The 18827-nt window shown below is 36.9% G+C and overlaps 1 protein-coding gene across 2 annotated transcripts; it reads left to right on the plus strand.

Moving 5' to 3' along the window:
• The first annotated feature begins 6072 nt into the window (after positions 1–6072).
• Positions 6073–18577, plus strand: LOC106785484 (LIM/homeobox protein Awh). 2 transcript variants are annotated; one of them, XM_014746012.1, is made up of 6 exons: positions 6073–6320; positions 11915–12198; positions 16024–16241; positions 16755–17003; positions 17142–17312; positions 17454–18577. In XM_014746012.1, the coding sequence occupies exons 1-6, from the start codon at positions 6315–6317 to the stop codon at positions 17519–17521; spliced, it is 996 nt and encodes a 331-aa protein (XP_014601498.1). In that variant the 5' UTR covers positions 6073–6314; the 3' UTR covers positions 17522–18577. The 2 variants fall into 2 exon arrangements, with proteins under 2 accessions (XP_014601498.1, XP_014601499.1); XM_014746013.1 differs by having other exon boundaries at positions 16758–17003.
• The last annotated feature ends 250 nt before the right edge of the window (positions 18578–18827 follow it).

The following is an 18827-nucleotide window of genomic DNA, read 5'->3' on the forward strand; positions in this document are numbered from 1 at the left end:
TCGCCATTATAGATACCCCTCTCCATTTTTATTACTTGCCGTAGATCGTTTGCATCGCTGATTACGAGAGCAACTCGTCGGCCGACGGCTGACTGGTTGCTTGCGATTATAAACGCCATCCGTCCGTGGTTCCGCCATTGCGAGTTTTCATTTCTTTTTTTTTTTTCTTTTTTTTTTATTATTATTATTATTATTATCCTTCTTTTTCCTCAAGGAATTTCGTTTTTGCCCCCGTCCCATCTCTCGTCCTCGCTCAAACTCGGGGGAGTCTAAAGTTTCGAAAACTCCGAGGGTGTGCTCCGAAACGAAATGGCAAAGGACTCACAAGCGGCAATCACGGTGCTAAGTGCTAATCCAATCAACCTGCACGCCTCTTTCTATTCGTACCCTCGAATTATCTTCCTAACGTTTTCCTTCTCGATATCAACTTTCAATGCTTTACTTTCCGATGAGTAATTCAAATTTAAAAACAACGTTTTTACTCTTATTTTGCCAATTGCAAATACCAAAGAGAATTTGCATCGGTAATTTTATTCTTTTTTCTTTTCTTTTTTTTTCGGATATTTTCTTATCCAGCTTAACTCCAAATCGTTTCGTTATTTCGTTGTTCAGTTCGTTGACAAAATCATCGTAATATTCTTAAACCCAATTAAACCTTCAACTTAATATTAAACGTTCGAAGAAAAGAAAATTGTATATAGAAGTTCTGAATTTTTGTAAAAAGGAAAAGTGTATCGGAAGCCCTCGAAACCCGAAAGGAACGGATTATAAATAAATAATAATAATATTAAACGTTCGTACTATCATTTCTTCTTGTATGAAAAAAAAAGAAACAAAGAAAATCCTTTCTAAAATAAAGTAAAAAAAAATATATATATATATACGATAAATTAACGTGTTATAATAAATATTTGTTGCTCGACTTAGAAACTTCATCGACGTAAATTTTCGTCCGGCCAACTTTATTAAACGACTCATCAGCTTTTAACGTATAACTATTAAATCTACTTGTGTCCCTTCGCACATACACGCGTAACCATTTACACGTAGATTTAGTAGAAGCACATTTCCACGCACACGCACACACACACATATATATATATATAAGTTGTATTTGAAAAAGGTATAGGTATTCCTTCGGGTTCGTTCGGACGACCGGCAGCGAACGGAACCGCTATAAATTACAAATCGAAAAAAGGAAGCAACTATAAACGGCAACCGCGGCGAGTTACGATTTCGCGTTAAATATGAAATACTGCGATCCTTGGTCGTTTGCCTTTTCACTCCCTTCTTTCCTTCCTCTCTATCTTTCTCTGTTCATCTCTTTTATGCATTCGAGTGAAAACTTGCTATTAAGTAGCTACTTAACATATTTTAATAAACTAAACAGAGAGAAAAAATCAATATCTCTACAATAGGAAATAGTAATGTTTAATGCATTATTTCGTTTATTTCCAATAATCATATCGATTAGATTTCTTTCAATGAAAAATAATTACCATAAGCTGACCAAAAATGATTCGAGTGTCGAATGATATATCGTTAGAAGGGTAATACCTCGTGTGAATAACGATAAACGATATTTTCTTCGATATTTACGGCTCCTCCGTGTCTTTCCTTCCTTTTCTCTCTCTCTCTATGTCGACTTCTGTCTCTTTTAGAATCGTAACGAGTTCCAAGGCGAAAAGAACCTGCGCCGAGGGCGGACGGTTTCGAGAGAGATCGAGACGATTGGCCCATTAAAAAGAGCCTTATTAATATTGTAATTCCTTTTTAATACGCGTAAATCTCGGATCGGGACAAGGCCACCTCGGTGGACTGTTTTATGGCCGTAAGAGATCTTTTTCTTTTTTTTTTTTCTTTTTTTTTTCTTCCTTTTTTTTATAGTCCACACAGAACCTAGGATTTCAAATAGCTTCAATTTATTCATTTCGTTGTGAAAAGAAATTGGAAAATTTGTATGATTTGTTCTTTCATGAGATTGATGGATTTTCCGATTAAGACATTTTCTTATTCATCTTCCTTCGAAAACGTTTTGCTTTGTTATTTCGTTTCAACGCTCTGTAATCGATTATAAGATATATTTGAATTTTGTTACTATACTCATTGTTAGTCATTTAATTATGACCGGTTTTGTCAAAACTTTCGATTTGTATATGAAACGAAAAACTTATACGAACTGGACGATAAGCGTGAAATTTGATAAATTCAATTTCATAACTTCGAATATCTTTCAACCGAAAAAGCCGCATTTGAATTAAATGACATCAGAATTTCTAATTTTCTAATTTGATTGATCGTGTGAAACCAGCTTTGTCAAAATTTCAGATTTATAAGTTTAAATGCGTTTGCGTGAAATAGAAAATTTCTATACTAAAATGTGACTTAGAAATTCAATTAAAACCTTCGAAAATCTTTCTTATACAAATTAAAAAAGTATGTTGATACGAGAAACATGCTAATAGATCGATATGTCAACAAAAAATATTAATTAACCAATATAAATTATTCAAGTTTTATATAATATTTTTCAAGAAATTTTTCTTTTCTCTCCATTCTTCCACACAACGTTCAGAAATATTAAAACGTTAGGTAAATCAAGGGAAAAAAAACTTAATACGAATGGAACAAAAGCTATACCTAACAAATTATAAAACTTTATCGCGAAAGTTAGTTCATTTCGTCGAGTCATTTTTCTTTCGCAGATGAAAAAGAAAAAAAAAGGCGTGATGGTTGGGTGGGGGGTGGGTTTGGCGTCGAAATGAGAAACTCAAACGAATGAATCAATACGTTTAAAAGGATTAGTAATGTTTCCTTTTAAATAAATTCGAATATCACCGCGAAGTACCTTTTTTTCTCCTCGTTGTTGTTGTTGTTGATTTTTTTCTTTCTTTCTTTTTTCTTTCGTTGTTGATCTTTTTGTCCATCTACCACCACATCTCTTCTCCTCGATTCTCGTCTTCTTTTTCCTTCTTTTTATTATCCTTCTCTATTTAGCTGGTCTCGATGCCCGCGTGGTATGACGTGGTAAATTATATATTCACCAGCAACTGCGTCTGAATAATGGATCTTCCTTCGGCGCGAATGGCATCGAGAAGCGTTATTGATCACCGAAATATCAAAAGTAGGCGTATCCATCACCCGCTCGGACCACCGCACGTTATCCACCACCGACAAGAGAAAGAGTGTGCGTGTCGAAACGTTCACTCTTGCCAACAAACGTGTTCCAATGGACGATGGACGGACGGACGGACGGACGGGTGGATGGACGGATGGACGGACGGATGGACGGACGGACGGACGGGTGGAATGTTCGTTCGTTCGCTCGTTCCGAGTCTCTGCCGACAATAAAATCGATTTTTCATGCGGGGCATTTATCATGGGTTCCTTCGCGGCTGATAATAGACGCACGTGGAAATACCATATAAATGTTTCGAAGTAAATAATCGTTACTCTACGGGTTCGTATGGTTTACCTTCGATGTGCGCGAGCAACAACGTGCTAACGATCGATTTGTCTCCGTATCACGTATTCGTTACACCTCCACCGATACTTAGTTCACTATGTATCTATCTATGTATTACATATCAGTATGTAACTTTACACCTTGGTAGTATTTATATTTACTGACTGTATACATATATATATATTTCAAGTTAATTATAATAAAAATCATTTTGTTTTTCTATGGTCACAGAGAAAAAAAAATGTCGAACTTGATCGATCATAAAACCAAAGATACTCGAATTAGGATAAGGAAATAATGCTTGTTGTCCGAGGGTTTGACATTGGAGTATGCAGATCTCCGTCATCGATAGAACGCACGTGCGAGTTAGAAATAGAGCCTCTTCTCACCGAGATAAGGGTAGATTGATCGTTTATGAATCTACCGAATCGCTATTGTATTGAACGATAATCGCTCGGTTCTGTAACACTTGTCGCAGTACTACGATTTCAATGATCTCAAATCTTGCTCCGATTCGGACATCCTAAAAGGGGAGCGCCACTTTAGTCCTGGCACCCTTGATATCAGCGGGATACTAATCGCTTTTCCTGTCGCGTTAGCTTCAAAATTCGACGAGATGAACATTTTCTTTTTTTTTTACAAAAATGATTTTTTACGAATTAACTTAAACGCTACTGGAATTATAAATTGTGATAACAAGGTAGATATCGATTATCTAAATTAAATATTTTCTCAAAAGAGGAACTCTAAAAAAAAAAGAAAATAAAAGAGAAAAGGTTAATAATTTCATAATTAACCGATTAATTAATCTCTATCAAATATAATAGAAAAGAAAAGGTATGGCAGTTAGGGTGTTGGTTATGTTTATTATCGTAGCAGTGCTCGTTTACAAGGTAGAACTATGCTTGGCCAGGTGGTCGAACGATATACTACTCTTCCAAAACCTTCCGTCAAGGATGACCCCCAGCTGAGAATTCCCCTGGCTTCTTATTTTTATTTCTCACCTCCTACAGCGTTACCTCTTCATCTTTGCGAAGCACACGTACTCGCTCTGTTCCTTCCTAAGACCTCCTTGACCAAGCTCCTTTCTGTTCATCCTTTTTTTTACAATATACAAGTAAATACGTATCTTTTGGCTCGATTATGTAAATCATCTTTACCAGTCGGATTTGCTTAAGCAGGAAGCTATTGTCTTATTTAAAGACGAGACAAGACGGCGAGACGTAACTTTCACCTTTAGTTTTTAATCCATCCGGCATCTGTCTGTAGCTGGAATATTATAGTCACTCTATGGTTACATGTTCACTGTGGTTGTATTGAACAAGTGGTGTATACTGGAGCGGTTGAAATGTAGTTAAAAGTATAATTATCAAATTAGCTGTTTGAATGTCCTTACAGACACACAATCGTGATATTTCTGTGATTCTGTAAGAAAAATTATTCCAGTGACCTAGTGCAGAGAAACGTATCATCATAATAACAAGAATTCGATTGGGATTGAGCTTTATTTTTTTTTTCTATCTTATTTTTTTCTTATTTTTCTTCTACTCGTTCGTCGTCGTTGTCGTCATCGCGAAAGTCATTGGTAGGTGGAGGACTCGGAACCCTTTTGGTTTCTTATTTCCTCATAAATAATTTTAATGACGCACCGTAGCAGTTCAAATATATATAAGGCGGGATCCGAGACCCGTACCTGTAGGCAGCCTTGTATTCTTATTTATTATGTTACCTATACATATATACACGATTATATGCATGCGAGAAGTCGCGGGATATGCCGCGGGATGAGTCTATGAAAAGACGAACGAGAGAACGAACGAGAGAACGAACGAACGAACGAACGAAAGAACGAACGAGTTGCGAACCTGTTTTTTGTCTTTTTATGTTAAGCTTTCTTTTGCCCTCTACGCAACCGAGGCGACTCCAATTAATCAATTTCGAACTTTACTACTATCGTCACCTTACTTCTCTTTTTCCTTTCATATATTATATTTTCTTAACGGACGACTTCTATTAATTTAATTTAACGTTGACATTAAATAACGACCAATAGAAAAAGAAGAAAGAAAATTCCATCATTGTTTCGATTTTAATTATCGAATAAAAAGAATATTTACAAAATGAATTCATCAAAATTATACCTATACGATACGTGAACGTCGTATTGAACGCACATAACTACTATTCTGTTTATTGTATTAGACATAAGAGGAATAATATTAAAACAAAAAAAACTAAAATTCTAAAATTCGATAATAAACATTTGTGAATTGAGCAAAGGAAGAAAGTAGTTTTTAAAGGCAACCCATGAGAGTCGTGCGAAACGCACGCTTAAGCGCATGCTTGAGCGCACGCCAAAGCGCATGCCAAAGCGCATGCCAAAGCGCACGCTAAAACCAATAGAAGGATTTTGGCGACCGCGTGGCGGCACTGCTGTCGGTACTCGGAGTGGAATAGGCGTGGCTTAAATGGGCCAATCAGTGGCAAGTATTATAGCGCCGTCTAAATTGGACGGAGATGAAAAGTGACACGCCTCCGTGGCCTCCTACCACCAGTTGGAAGCTTCCTATGGTTTTCTGTTCGATTCGATTCAAACTCTACTCGCGGACGTTGCGTTTCGCGCAACGGTTGTGTGTGCGCGCGCCAAACTCTACGCCAAAAATTATTTTGGATTTGTCAGTGACACTTTTCGCGATACCGCCATCCCAGAAATGGCCCGTCGCGAGTATTTTATTTTGTGATTTTTCACAGTTCTACAATTGTACGGTGTTGTTGTACGGTGTCCCACAGGGTTCATCTTCGGTCCTTTTAAGGTCCATTGACCACCAGTCTTCCAGAAAATACAATTATGAAGGTACGGTCGACTTATAATATGTTTATACCAACGCCTATACCTGAGCTTCATTTAAATGAAAGTCTATTATCTTCTTTGTTAGAATATATTTATTTGTATTGGTCACACAGGGTCCATCGTAGGTTAAATTATGTCAAAAGGGATCTTTCAAGATATTCCAATTTCGATTATCGTTAATTTGATCAAATTAACAGTGCACGCAATTATTGCTTCAGCGTATGATTGAGTTGTCATTTTGGGTATATACACGTGACGTTGATTTCAATGTTTTTAAGTATTATCAAATATTTTGACACCCTATAGATTACAATACGTGGGAAGCTTGATGAGGTTGACAAATGGCGTCGGTGGACAAGAGTTGTCTAGTTTTACACGATGAACGATAAGAACAAAATTTTGTAACGCTCCTAGGAATGATTTAAAAGGATAAAAGTAAAACGCGTTTTTATGAGGACAATTTGACGCATAACTTGTGGCATTTTGATATTACGCGTTAACTCTTATCTTATCTTTAATATTTAATCATGATGGTCTTGTGTCATGATTCTCATTATGTTATTAGATTATTAGGTGTTTGTGATTTTTTAAAAGTTTTAGGACTTCTTCGTTGACAATATAAATGAAAGTTTGGTGGTGTTGGTGCATTGCATCCGGTTTAACAGATATCTATAGATGCATACTCGCGTTCATCTTTCGTTGTTCACAGTGTTCCCTGTGAGACAGTTCCACAACCCACACGAGAAGGTGTGGGCTAAAGTTCCGTCGCAGCTACAGTACGACGTGTGTGGTCCAGTAAATTCTCCAAGTAAATTCTCGACGTAAATTCTCGACGTAAATTCTCAACGTAAAGCGCAAAATGGCGACTGGACATCAGCCTTATCCGAAGTTATAACGGCTTCGCGGTTTTTAGCTTGTCGCGCTTTGCCCTCCTCTATAGGATTTGCTTTCAAATATCTTATGGGAGTACGTACGAATGTACGTACAACGCGAGCAACGTGTTCCTTCTCCTCGCTATGAACTATGATTATTCTAATCCTTTTATATTTTTTATTTTAAACTTATTTTAATAGATATTTATTTCTTTTTATATTACGAGTTTAACTAACATTTTATTTCTATTCAATTATTAAATATACATAGACTTACATATATATATATGTTTTGTCATTCTTTTTATAAAACTGTTTGTAGAAGTAATATTTGTATTAAAATCATTTATTAAGTTATAAAACTGACCGAAAATGTTGACATCCAAATTCGAAAGATCAGGATAACAAAAAAATGAATGTGCTTTGATCGTCAACACGTCGTATTCCTTTCAAAATTCCCAGAAAACGTTGACTTTTACGGTGTTATAAAATGATAATAAAGCGTAGGATCGAGGACAAAGCCATGTGAAAAATATGTAAATGACTCTCTCTCTCTCTCACTCTCTCTCTCTCTTTTTATTCTTTTTCCTTCGAAACTGCACTGCGACGATGAATTAATAATGGGCAAGAGACGAACTCACGCACACGAGGATGCGCGTTTGTGCCAGGCCAATGCGGTTATGCTAATCGGTAGAACGATTTTATTTCTCTAAGCCACACGAGTGGGAATTTTGCTACGTCGATGACAAAGTGCTTCTTGGATCGGAGACAAATAAAACAATATTAACAAACAAACAAAAAAAGACAGCTTAAAAGAACAAGTAATACGTAACACCTTTTATAATCATTCATTTGTAGGAAACGTAAAGTATTAAAAACGATTGAAAATGAAAGATTATTTTAAAAAAAGAAAAAAAAAACACAAAAAAAGAAATAATTTTCGCTGCTAATTTCTCTAATGATCAAGATGTAGAGTTTTCAACAATAAAATAGAAATAGTACGAAGAAAGGCACACTATACCAGTTTCCACGAGCAAATGACATTAGAAAGGTTCCTATACAAATCAAGAATCAAAGTATCACCTCGAATTCGAGGGCTTACAAATTCGTGGGGCGTGTAAACTTAAACTATCCGAAGAAAAGAGTGTAGGAATAAGGGAAAATAGGAAAATGAGAAAGAAAGATAGAAAGAGGAGGAGCAGGATAAAGCATTCGGTACACAGTATTGTTACGGCTCATTCGTTCCTTTGGCAAAGATCGTTCATCGGTTTTGGTCGCGTGGTTAATACGTGGTCCGAGTTAATCGTGAAACGGATTCTCAATAGAATTATATAGAGGAGAAGAGAAGTTTCTATCTCTTTTTCTCTCTCGCAATGGCAGCAGCAACAGCAGCAGCAGCAGCAGCAGGAGCAGCAAAAGCAGAAGCAGCAGCAACCACAGCTTCTCTTTCTATTCCTCGAATGTTCACAATAAAAGAAGAAAAACGACGAGACCGCTGACATTGTCCGCGTAAAAGCAAAAATCGGATGATGATTTAAATGGATTTCGAGTGGCCGGCGTTTTACACATTCTCTGTCTTTCTCCCATGAAAGGTAGAACAAGCCTAAAGAAGCGAAGAAAAAGAAGAAGGAGAAACACCATAGATACCTGCGGAGAGTTTCACCATAGGGGCCTATCTCTTCTACGAATAAGGCACGAAGAAGAAGCTCGTGCCCTTCTCTCTCTCGTAGGGTAACACACGAAAGTCCCTTCGAGAGATACAAAAAGTTTACAAGTATTATTTTCACCATCTCCCTTTCTCTCTCTCTCTCTCTCTCTCTCTCTCTCTCTCTCTCTCTCTCTCTCTCACTCTTATATTAGTATCCTCGTCTTAGCTGCAAGAACTCTACAAGGATACCCGTAGCGGACCACTTTGTCAACTTGTCACCTGGACTCGCCTCAGATACGCAAAAAGAAACCGAGAGTCGCTCTTTTTCGCACCAGGAAGTCCAGAGATATTTTTTTCCTTCCCTTTTTCATTTGGAATCAAAGCGAAGTAGAGGAGTAATGGGAATCGGAGTGGGTGTGAGAATACGCAGAGAAGAAAACTAGATAGTAATGTATTACTAATCCGATATTAAAGAAGACAACTTCAACTTATAAATTGATGCTCGCCTATTGGTTTTCATTTATTTCAGAATTTAACGTTGAATTGTCGATAACCTATAAGGAAGTCTTAGCATGTTATGTAGAGTATTTATGCGTATACATTTTGATATCGGATGGATAATCGGATAATCATATGAAATCCCAAAGGAATAATCCTACTTTCCCAGCTACAACAAATTCTAAATTGAAACACATATTCGCGTTGGTCTCCTTTCATACGCGCTTTTATACAAAATGGTCATGAAGCCACCATTTCTATCATTCGAGTGGATTTCAGTCCCCTTTTTCAAGAGGGTAAGAAAGAGGGGCCTTAGTGGGTATGACTTTCAAAGCTTAAAGCCGATCAACAGGGGGTCTAACAGGCTCCCTATGAAGGGCCCAGGTCTGTCCTATGATTCTCCGTGCTCCCTGTCATTTTGGGTTCGCGACACGATTCCCATTGTAAACGATACTTATTTTCCCGCAAACCGAATATATAGCTAGAAAAGAAATAGAAGAATAAAAAGGTCTCCAGCTATACATGTGTTATACACTTTTAATGTAGTCCAATGATATTTAGTTAGTTTTAAAAAAAAGTCATCTTTTAAATAATAAGAATTAACAGATAAATTTTTAAGTAATCTTCATTTTCATCTGTTAGTTTAATAAAAGTCAAATCCTATTATAAAATCGAGATTATATATTTGTAGTATCTAAGTAATATTATTTGGACATAAAACAGCGAAGATCTATGAGAATAAGTGAAAATATTCGGCGATAAGACTTAAGTTTGACTCTTAGCGTAGGCACGTAATTCATATCTGATATACAGTATATTAGACGGATAATGAAAAGAAGTCTAATCCTCCGTTTTACGACCCTGACTCGCATGCGAGCAGGGGTCATTATTGTCGTCTATAACTCTCCGAAAGCCGAGCCTTTGGAAGCTAGCGTGGGTGCGGTACTAGAGTTATTCCAAGCTCGCAAACCAAGTGGCAAGTGCAATTTCCGATATTTATTATACCCTATTACACTATTGTGAATCTGTTCTAATCGAATCAAATACATGTAAGAGCTCGCGTATATGTAACTTCTTCTTATTATTTCATCTGAAAATAATAGATAATAATGATTGTCAAACGTTTCCGAGGTTAAAGTCTCTTGATCGAATCTAACGTTTCTTTGGATCGTACTTTAAACATCTGTTTGTGGAGGTTATTTTACACGAAGCAACGTTAGGACGTTCTATCATCTGAACCAATAGCCAACGAGTACCGAGCAACGGGTGGTAACTGCAGCCGGTTCGACGTGCGAACATTTGGTTGGTTATGGTTGCTGGTTAACCGTACGTCACAGTTCCACAAGGGTGTGCGGAGTTACATAATGTCATTGTAATGTGATACACGCGTTAGCAGCTTCCTACGAAGTAGGCATTATGCACATACACGTAGAATATGTTTGTATCGGTACTCCTTACACGCGTATACGTTGAAAGAATTCTAAGAGCATGGCTTCCAAAGCAAATACGTGTGTACCGTGATACGAGCCACCCCGTAGTAGCCACAGTCCCAACCCCTCTTTCGTCTCCGAGCCATTTGTAATGCATTGGATTCCACTCGTAAAGTTCGTTCCGAGCGTGCGACAGACCTGTCAGGGGCGTGATTTTCTGGGGGAAAATCTAGGGGTGGGGGTAAACATCCCGCGACACCCTGTCCTTTGTTATTATATTCCTCGTCATTCGTCAGATCGGCTTTTCTCGCTTCGTTGCCGACTTTTGGAATCGAACGGTAAACCCTGCGATTTCTCGCGCACATATTCTTAATAAGAAATATATCAATGTAAACCCGTTATTACGCGGGGAGTTGATAAATTCATGAAAGATAATCGTTCACGTTGGGATAAAGATAGATGAAGAGGGTAGGTTCTGACAAGGCACTCATCTCGTGCAACAATTGAAAGAATGCACCCTGCTATGCCTTGTTTCCGTCAACCAGCTGTTTATCCGTCAGACTCGTTGAGATCGTCTTTCCAACTAATACTCGTAAATTCGTAAAAATTTCAGTATTAACAAATAATTATTAAAAAAATAAGAAAACCCCTAGTGACATTGAAATGAAATAAAAATGAAGATGGAATACCGATTGTAATCCATCCTGATGAGAAAAAGATATGTAGTTGATTTTTCTCGGCCCGGTTAACCGATCAAAAATATGCTCAACATCCAGAACGAAAGGGTATTGTCAGAAAACGTAGGAAAGAGTCGCATCCATCAAAGTACCATCCTTCATACTTTCGTGACACGTTGAATTTCACCGATCGAGTCTGCATTTATTATACAGGGTGGGACAATACGATCTGTACGAGTCGCAGACGGAGGTTTGTATTTTTGTAATGCGTGAAAGGCTTGCTTTTGTACGTCTAACGTTTCTTTTCTTTTTTTTTTTCTTTTTCTTTTTCTCTTCGATTGCATGACAAACGACCAGTGTGTGTTATTTTAGTAAAAATTATTGTCTTAAAAACTTGTGTTATTAATGTTCAATTGTTTTTCGAAAATATACAAATAAAAAAAAACATTGGATCTCTTGTGCTTATTTATAGACGGAAGTTGAGGATGTGAACGGCGATGGCGTGTGCGAAGGTACAGGTCCGAGTCTGGGCCCGACGGAAAGCACCGGTGGCCTCATCGGATCGGACATGTCCCCTGGTGTAATGGAGTGCGGTGGATGCGGCGAACGCGTCCGAGAACGAACTATTTTGTGCGTTGGCGGGCGTACATGGCACTCGAGGTGTCTTAGGTGTTGTGCTTGTGCCAGACCGTTGCACGATCAACACTCTTGTTTCTTAAGGGGCATGCGACTCTACTGCAGGCACGACTACGCTTTGTAAGTCATTTACTATTCTTCATTTTTATATTTTTGCCCACTAGGCCAAAGAAAAATCTTAACAAATCTTCTATTAGCCGGTTTGTTTACCTAATAAAAGTAGAAGAAGATACTCGTTTGTTCTATATATCCAAAAAAATCGTCATTTTTTTTAATTGACCATACTTGGCCGTGAACACACTTAGATGAAAATTATTGGGTGCCAGAGATTTTCTTACTTTTAATCTAAACGATAGACCGGTTAGTCCGGCAACCTTGTAGAATGCGAAACGTTTGAGAATCGAGTATCGTTGTCCTTCCGATGATACAGATATAGGGTTTAACCAATACACCTATTACTTGAGAACGTATACGTTGTTAGGTATAATATGTGCCGCTCATTAAGCAAACGCAGTTAAGTCGAATCTCAGGATCTTCGTTGACCAATAAAAGGGAGTATTTTGTGGAGGACATAAATCGAGAGGGAACACAACGTGTAATTGGCACCGTTATCGAACCCGCGTTTCGATTCATATACGAGATATCTCTTGGCTTTTCTCGATTTAGTGCCCTACCTGACAGAAACGTAATCGAAATGGATTCGATTAGATGTGTGTGTGTGTGTGTGTGTTTGTACGTGTACGCGAGTCTATAGTTATGAAAGAAAAAAAGAACGAGTGAGGAACTGCCGTGTATCAAAATATGTTACGTCTCTTCTTTCTAATATTACTATTGGCGTAAATAATTATTCACTAATCCGATGTATGAGAAAAGATAAAACAGTCATATTTGGTTTACTTACATTTTGCTAAGGCTGCGTTAACGACACTTTAATTAGGATACTCGTGTGTAATTTGATTGCGCACGTTGCGCGTTAAATGTTGTCAGAATATTTCACGCGAAAGAAAATAATATTAGAAGATACGTTTGCTTATATAAATGATGAACTTTGGCATAGAAATGTTCGTTACAGGAGATGAAAAAAAGGAGCATGCGTGATCCCGCTAGTAGCCTCGTGTGTATGGACGTATATCTTTTTCTCTTTTTTTTTTTTTGTTCTCTCTTCTCTCGCATAGGACTTCGAAGAGCTCGAAATGACTCATCGATTGTATAGACGATCCTCGAGCAAAGACTTCCCAACGTGTTTATCCAACTGTCAATCAGTTAGCACAGTCACCTGGCCGGCTCACCAATATATTGCTGATACTTGACCAAAGTCAAGTATCGTGATATCCGATCGCGACGGATATCAAGCTCGATATCGTTGTCGGCATTATCAAACGGAAAAATCGACGAAAAGGGAATAGTAGAAATAACAACAGAGTCAACGAACAAAATCTTAACTCAATTGACAGTCGGAAATGTTCTGTTAGATTGACAATCCATGTGTAATGAGAAATTATGAACCCGATGAAAGCTATTTTTTTCGGACGATATTTCAATAGAGGAATGTGAAAGATTCGAATTTCGGATCGATCGTTGAAATATTTTCAAACAATATTTTACGTTTGATTATCATAGATCGACATTTATCAAGGAATATAAAGTACACGGTGCGAGAATAATAATTAATAAGTTTTACGAATAAGAAATGGGCACGGTTTTACGGGAAGAACGAACATGCGGGAGGTCCCGAGGAATCTGCCACGTAATTTTTTGACTCGTGCTTTTCGCCTCGTAATGCTGCCTTACGATGACCCGGTCGACGAGATCCACGACCCGTAGAGTCGTCGACAAGAAGGGATTTCGAAAGATCCGACCTCTCTTACTTCCCTCTCTCCCTCTAGTCTGATAAATGATTCAAAACTATATACTGACGCGACATTAACGCGTACTTTTTTCCCTTAACGATTCCAAAAAAATCCCACAAATTGAACTTTAATATTAGACGAAAATTTTCTTTGCGGATGATGGGAAAGATCGATGAAACATTTGATGATAGGGAAAAGGTTAGTACTCTTTTGGGGCCAGGTACCAGCACCACCAGCACCACCCTGGAGGTGTCAGGCCCACCAGGGTAGTCGCGTGGCCTCATAAGATATCCCAGCGTGGGGGCGGAAGGGTCTGACTTGCGTCCCTTCATGCTTAGAACGTTCGTTCGCTTAGTCCGGCGAAACCGGACGAGGAATCGGGATGCACTTTCCGTGTTCATGAATATGATAATGGGCTAATGGCTGGCTAGTCGTTGTTTAATTACCGCTCGAAGCACACACATCGAGTTAAGAAAGGAGTAGGAGGTGGAGGAGGAGGTGGAGAAGGAGGAGGAATTGGTGGGGAAAGATTCTCCAGTGCCATTCATCTAGCTATACGTGCTATACGTGCGTGTGTCGTGTAGCACGCTCGTGTCGCTGCCGGTACATGGCTACCGTTTACATCGAACCCCTACCTTTTTATCTTGATTTTATTTTTTATTTCTTCTTTTCTTCTTATAGATGCAAGGAGTTTACCCCAAAAATTAAAAAACAAATCATTTTATTTATTCTTAAATTGAACGCGAACTTAATAAACAAATTATACATTTGTATTAATTTTGTAATTATCACAAAACAGTATCGATTGTTCTAAACTACTTCTTCTTTCAAATGTATTAACTATTTTTTTATTCAAAGACATTCCGCGAAACGAATATTCATCATATTGTTCGATTATATTAATAATGGTCATTAATAAAATATAAAAGAAAAAATATATAAGAATTAATTACAAGCAATCTTCGAAGAAGTTATATACAAGTAGATACTGCAACTATAAAGGAATACACTTATAGAGGAACGATCTCAGTTCGCTTTTCACGTGCTAAAGGAGATAATAAATGACCGTGAAACACGCGGGACATTGGTCGTTGCTACTTACTTCCAGTAAGACTGTCTCCAGTCTTTTTAAAAACATTTGTTTATTTGTCGCAAGAGTAAGAAGTCGTATCTTCGGTGGACTATTCCTTCTCCCCAACTAAACAGGGTCTTATCTAATCGCGCGAGTGGAACTTGGAGAACCAAAAGAAACCTGCGAAATCGTTTCTTTTCTTCTTCTTCTTCTTATTCCTCTTCTATTTGTTTCTTTTTGTCAACGAAGAAGCTCAACAGATTACGAGCGGCTTTCATTTAACAGCAATACACCCCCTTACGATCCTTCCCCTTGTCTTACGCTTTCTACTTCACGAGTATATCGGTAATTAATGCGAAAAAAGGATCCCTTTGCTCTCCTCTAAATGCCAAAGGGTCTCTACCGAATGAAAATACAAAAAAGAATTTACAAAATGTTCAAATCCTTTATTTAACTATGCTCATTATTTTGTGCTTTTCTTTTTTTTTTTTTTTTAACCATTTGTGATATAAGTTATACACATATTTTCCATCGTTTTGCGATCATCATAAATCGAAGACCATTAAATTGATTAGAACATAAATGCGTGCATCGATAATGGATTTAAGTTCATGCGCGTAAGATTTTTGTAAGCGACGATCCCTGATAAATCGCAATGGATATATTCCAGTAAGCACGCGACTCTACTAAACATTTTTCTCTTTCGTTATTTCTTTTTTTCTTTTTTTTTTTTTCTCTTTAATCCTTCTATGCAGCTGCGAATTCGTTTTATTTATCAATGCCGGATGTTCTCTTCAATACGAACGACTAAAAATAATATTCCCCCATTGCATTATCATACCCCAGCATGCATATTTTGTTTTTTTTTTCTTTTTTCTTTTCAAATAAATAGATAAAAAATATACACGTCGACTGTGTGTGTGTGTGTGTATCGTTATTAAATCGTCACGAACTTTTCGGGCAACTTAATACAAACTTTGCGTAGAAATTGTTTTTGAAAAAAATATAATAATATGTTTTCAGAACATTCGGAGCAAAATGTGCGAAATGTGGACGAAGCGTAGGCGCAGGCGATTGGGTTAGAAGAGCCCGAGAACGGGTTTATCATTTAGCTTGTTTTGCCTGCGACGCCTGTTCACGTCAATTGTCAACTGGGGAGCAATTCGCTCTCCTAGATGCACGTTTACTCTGCAAAGCTCACTATTTGGATGTCATCGAAGGCAACAACACTTCATCCGATGGTGAGATTGCTCACGAATTATAGTCAATCAATTTTTATAAACGCATTAACTTTCATTTTCATTACAAATCTCTCATACTCGAATGATTAAATTATAAATGAAAGTACCTTAAATCATATTAGAAATTAATGTATTAAGTTGGCCAATAAGTTTGTGCGGTTTTTTTTTCTGATTCCAAATTTTCCTAATAAATCATTTATTGGTCTACCCCTTATAATATAGGGTGTCAGACGTTCATCCGTACAAACGCATTGTGTGTTCTAAGAAATAAGAACAAAATGTTCACGAATAACGATATAAGAATGTATCCGATACAATGTAAACGAAAAAAGTTCTTTTGCATAGAAAAAACCGTTTGAAAATATTTATCTAAATTCACTCACGTTGGTTAATGAAAATTCTATTGCATTTAGCGATCATGGTCATTTTTAATCGTCACACAGTTAAAAAATGTTCACATTTATTCTGATAATCAAGCACACAAGGGAGCAAAACTAATGAATACTTTCGCAGAAGGCGGTGACTCCGAGAGCGGTCACAAGGGTGGTAACAAAGCAAAGAGGGTAAGGACAACATTCACCGAGGAACAACTTTCCGTTCTCCAAGCTAATTTCCAGTTGGACAGCAATCCTGATGGGCAGGACTTAGAAAGGATAGCACACGTGACTGGACTAAGCAAAAGGGTCACGCAAGTATGGTTTCAAAATTCAAGAGCGAGGCAAAAGAAACATCTTCATACGGGAAAAATGAAAGGCCAGCACGGTATTAATCAAGAATATTTCAAATTTCAACTTTTTTTCTCGATCGATCTCTTTCTTTTTTTACACCAATAGTATTTTACATTTGAATAATCGATCATATAATTTAATTTTTTTTTTTTTTTTATATCGATTATTACAGTACACCAATCCCCACCAAATTCTACAACATCACCGGCTGACTTTAGTCGACACATCAATTTACACCTGACCTATTCCTTTCAACATCAGCAACATCAGCACAGTCAGCAACCGGTGCAACTCAGTCCAGCTGTCTGTAAAAGTCCCACGCCTTCGATTTATCATAATCATGGTATGCCAACGAATCTTAGAAAATTGTCAAATAAATGGTTGTTCATTTCAACGACGAGATTTTTTCGAAACGACCTACAATAACAAAAAAAAAACCAACTTTTATTCGAGCTCTGCATGCTTTTGTTCTTCCTATTTTTAGGTTCGGAACAATCAATGGATGAACTCTCGCAAGATTCCATGATGTTATCGATGCCGAACGAAGTATAATTGGCGCCGTTGGATCGATTTAAGTATTTGTATATACTCTTTTATCTTTTTCTTATCTTTCGAATATATATATTAGCTTTCGTTCTAACGCTAATTCCGGATGGACCATCCAACGGCGCGTTGTATTTTCATTTATCTTAGAACTCGACAAGATCTAAGGTATACTTTCCATCCTTTATTTTTCTCTTTAAATGCCTACTTGTTTTTAGCATAAGTGGTGGATTTGAAAAAAAAATAAGTTCGTTTAACTAATCCAATTGTATAGGATATTAGAGAGAGAGGCTATTAGAGCCGATTTTTTGTTTTTTTTCTTAATTTCGGACAATTTTGTCAAGAATTTCGAAAGTAGATTCGATTCGTTAATGAAAACGTGCCAATTATCACTCGAAACTCGATAACGAACTCGTAATATCTAAATCAATCATTTTTTTTTAAAGATGAAATCATCAAAAAAAAAAAAAACAAAAATCCAGACATCTATAGAAATTATTTATGAATCTATATAGTCTATTATATAGATGATAATTTTATAAGTAAATCGATGAAGTAATCGCGACAACTATGGATCATTCGATGATCGATCGATAATGATCTATAGATTACGGGATTGGCGAATTGGAATTCGTTTTTGTCCATGCTCTACAAGAATATTGCTAACAAAATATAGAGTTCCATCGATGACTTTGAAATTTCATTAAAAAATGGCTTCGACCCTCCTGCGATAATGCAAAGGAGAGATATTTAGGTGTCCTGTACATAAATAATTTGATTTGTAAATCGTTCGATCTTTATCTGATAAATTTTCATTGGTTCTCATAAATCTATAAAAAATGTAAATCTTTTACATTTATTCGAAAGAAAATCAACCTGAAACAAGGTTGTAATAGTTGATGTCATTTTGAATGACGTCACGAAGCAATATTCCCAGTGAAAGTATCTTTTGCAATACTTACAATTAGAGAACGAAAAATGCTGTAATGATTTTATTTAATATAAATGTACTATGATGTAAATATTGTAAACTATGCTGATATAAAATATACGGTTGAGTATACAAACACGCAAATAGATATATGTATATGTATACATATATAAAAATACCTACAGTACCTGAAAATCCTTAAAACGAACATTCCTATATTTTTTACTCATTCGCAAAACGGTTTAAGGTACTTGCTTTTATTAATTATTATATTTGTTAGAGAAATATAAAGAACAAAAAATTAATGCCAATAACGTAAATGCATGTATTGTATAACAGCAAAAAGACATTTTTATTATTAACAATATGGCTTACAACATTGCA

This window comes from Polistes canadensis, unplaced genomic scaffold, assembly GCF_001313835.1.
Source record: "Polistes canadensis isolate GaletaPanama2010 unplaced genomic scaffold, ASM131383v1 scaffold_51, whole genome shotgun sequence".
NCBI classification, from domain to species: Eukaryota; Metazoa; Arthropoda; class Insecta; order Hymenoptera; family Vespidae; genus Polistes; species Polistes canadensis.

Excerpts from the sequence above, each read along its gene's own strand:
- LOC106785484 (XM_014746012.1), top strand. Across the intron at positions 12,199-16,023 it reads TGCAGGCACGACTACGCTTT|AACATTCGGAGCAAAATGTG; the intron begins GTAAGTCATTTA and ends ATATGTTTTCAG. Across the intron at positions 17,004-17,141 it reads AAAAATGAAAGGCCAGCACG|TACACCAATCCCCACCAAAT; the intron begins GTATTAATCAAG and ends CGATTATTACAG.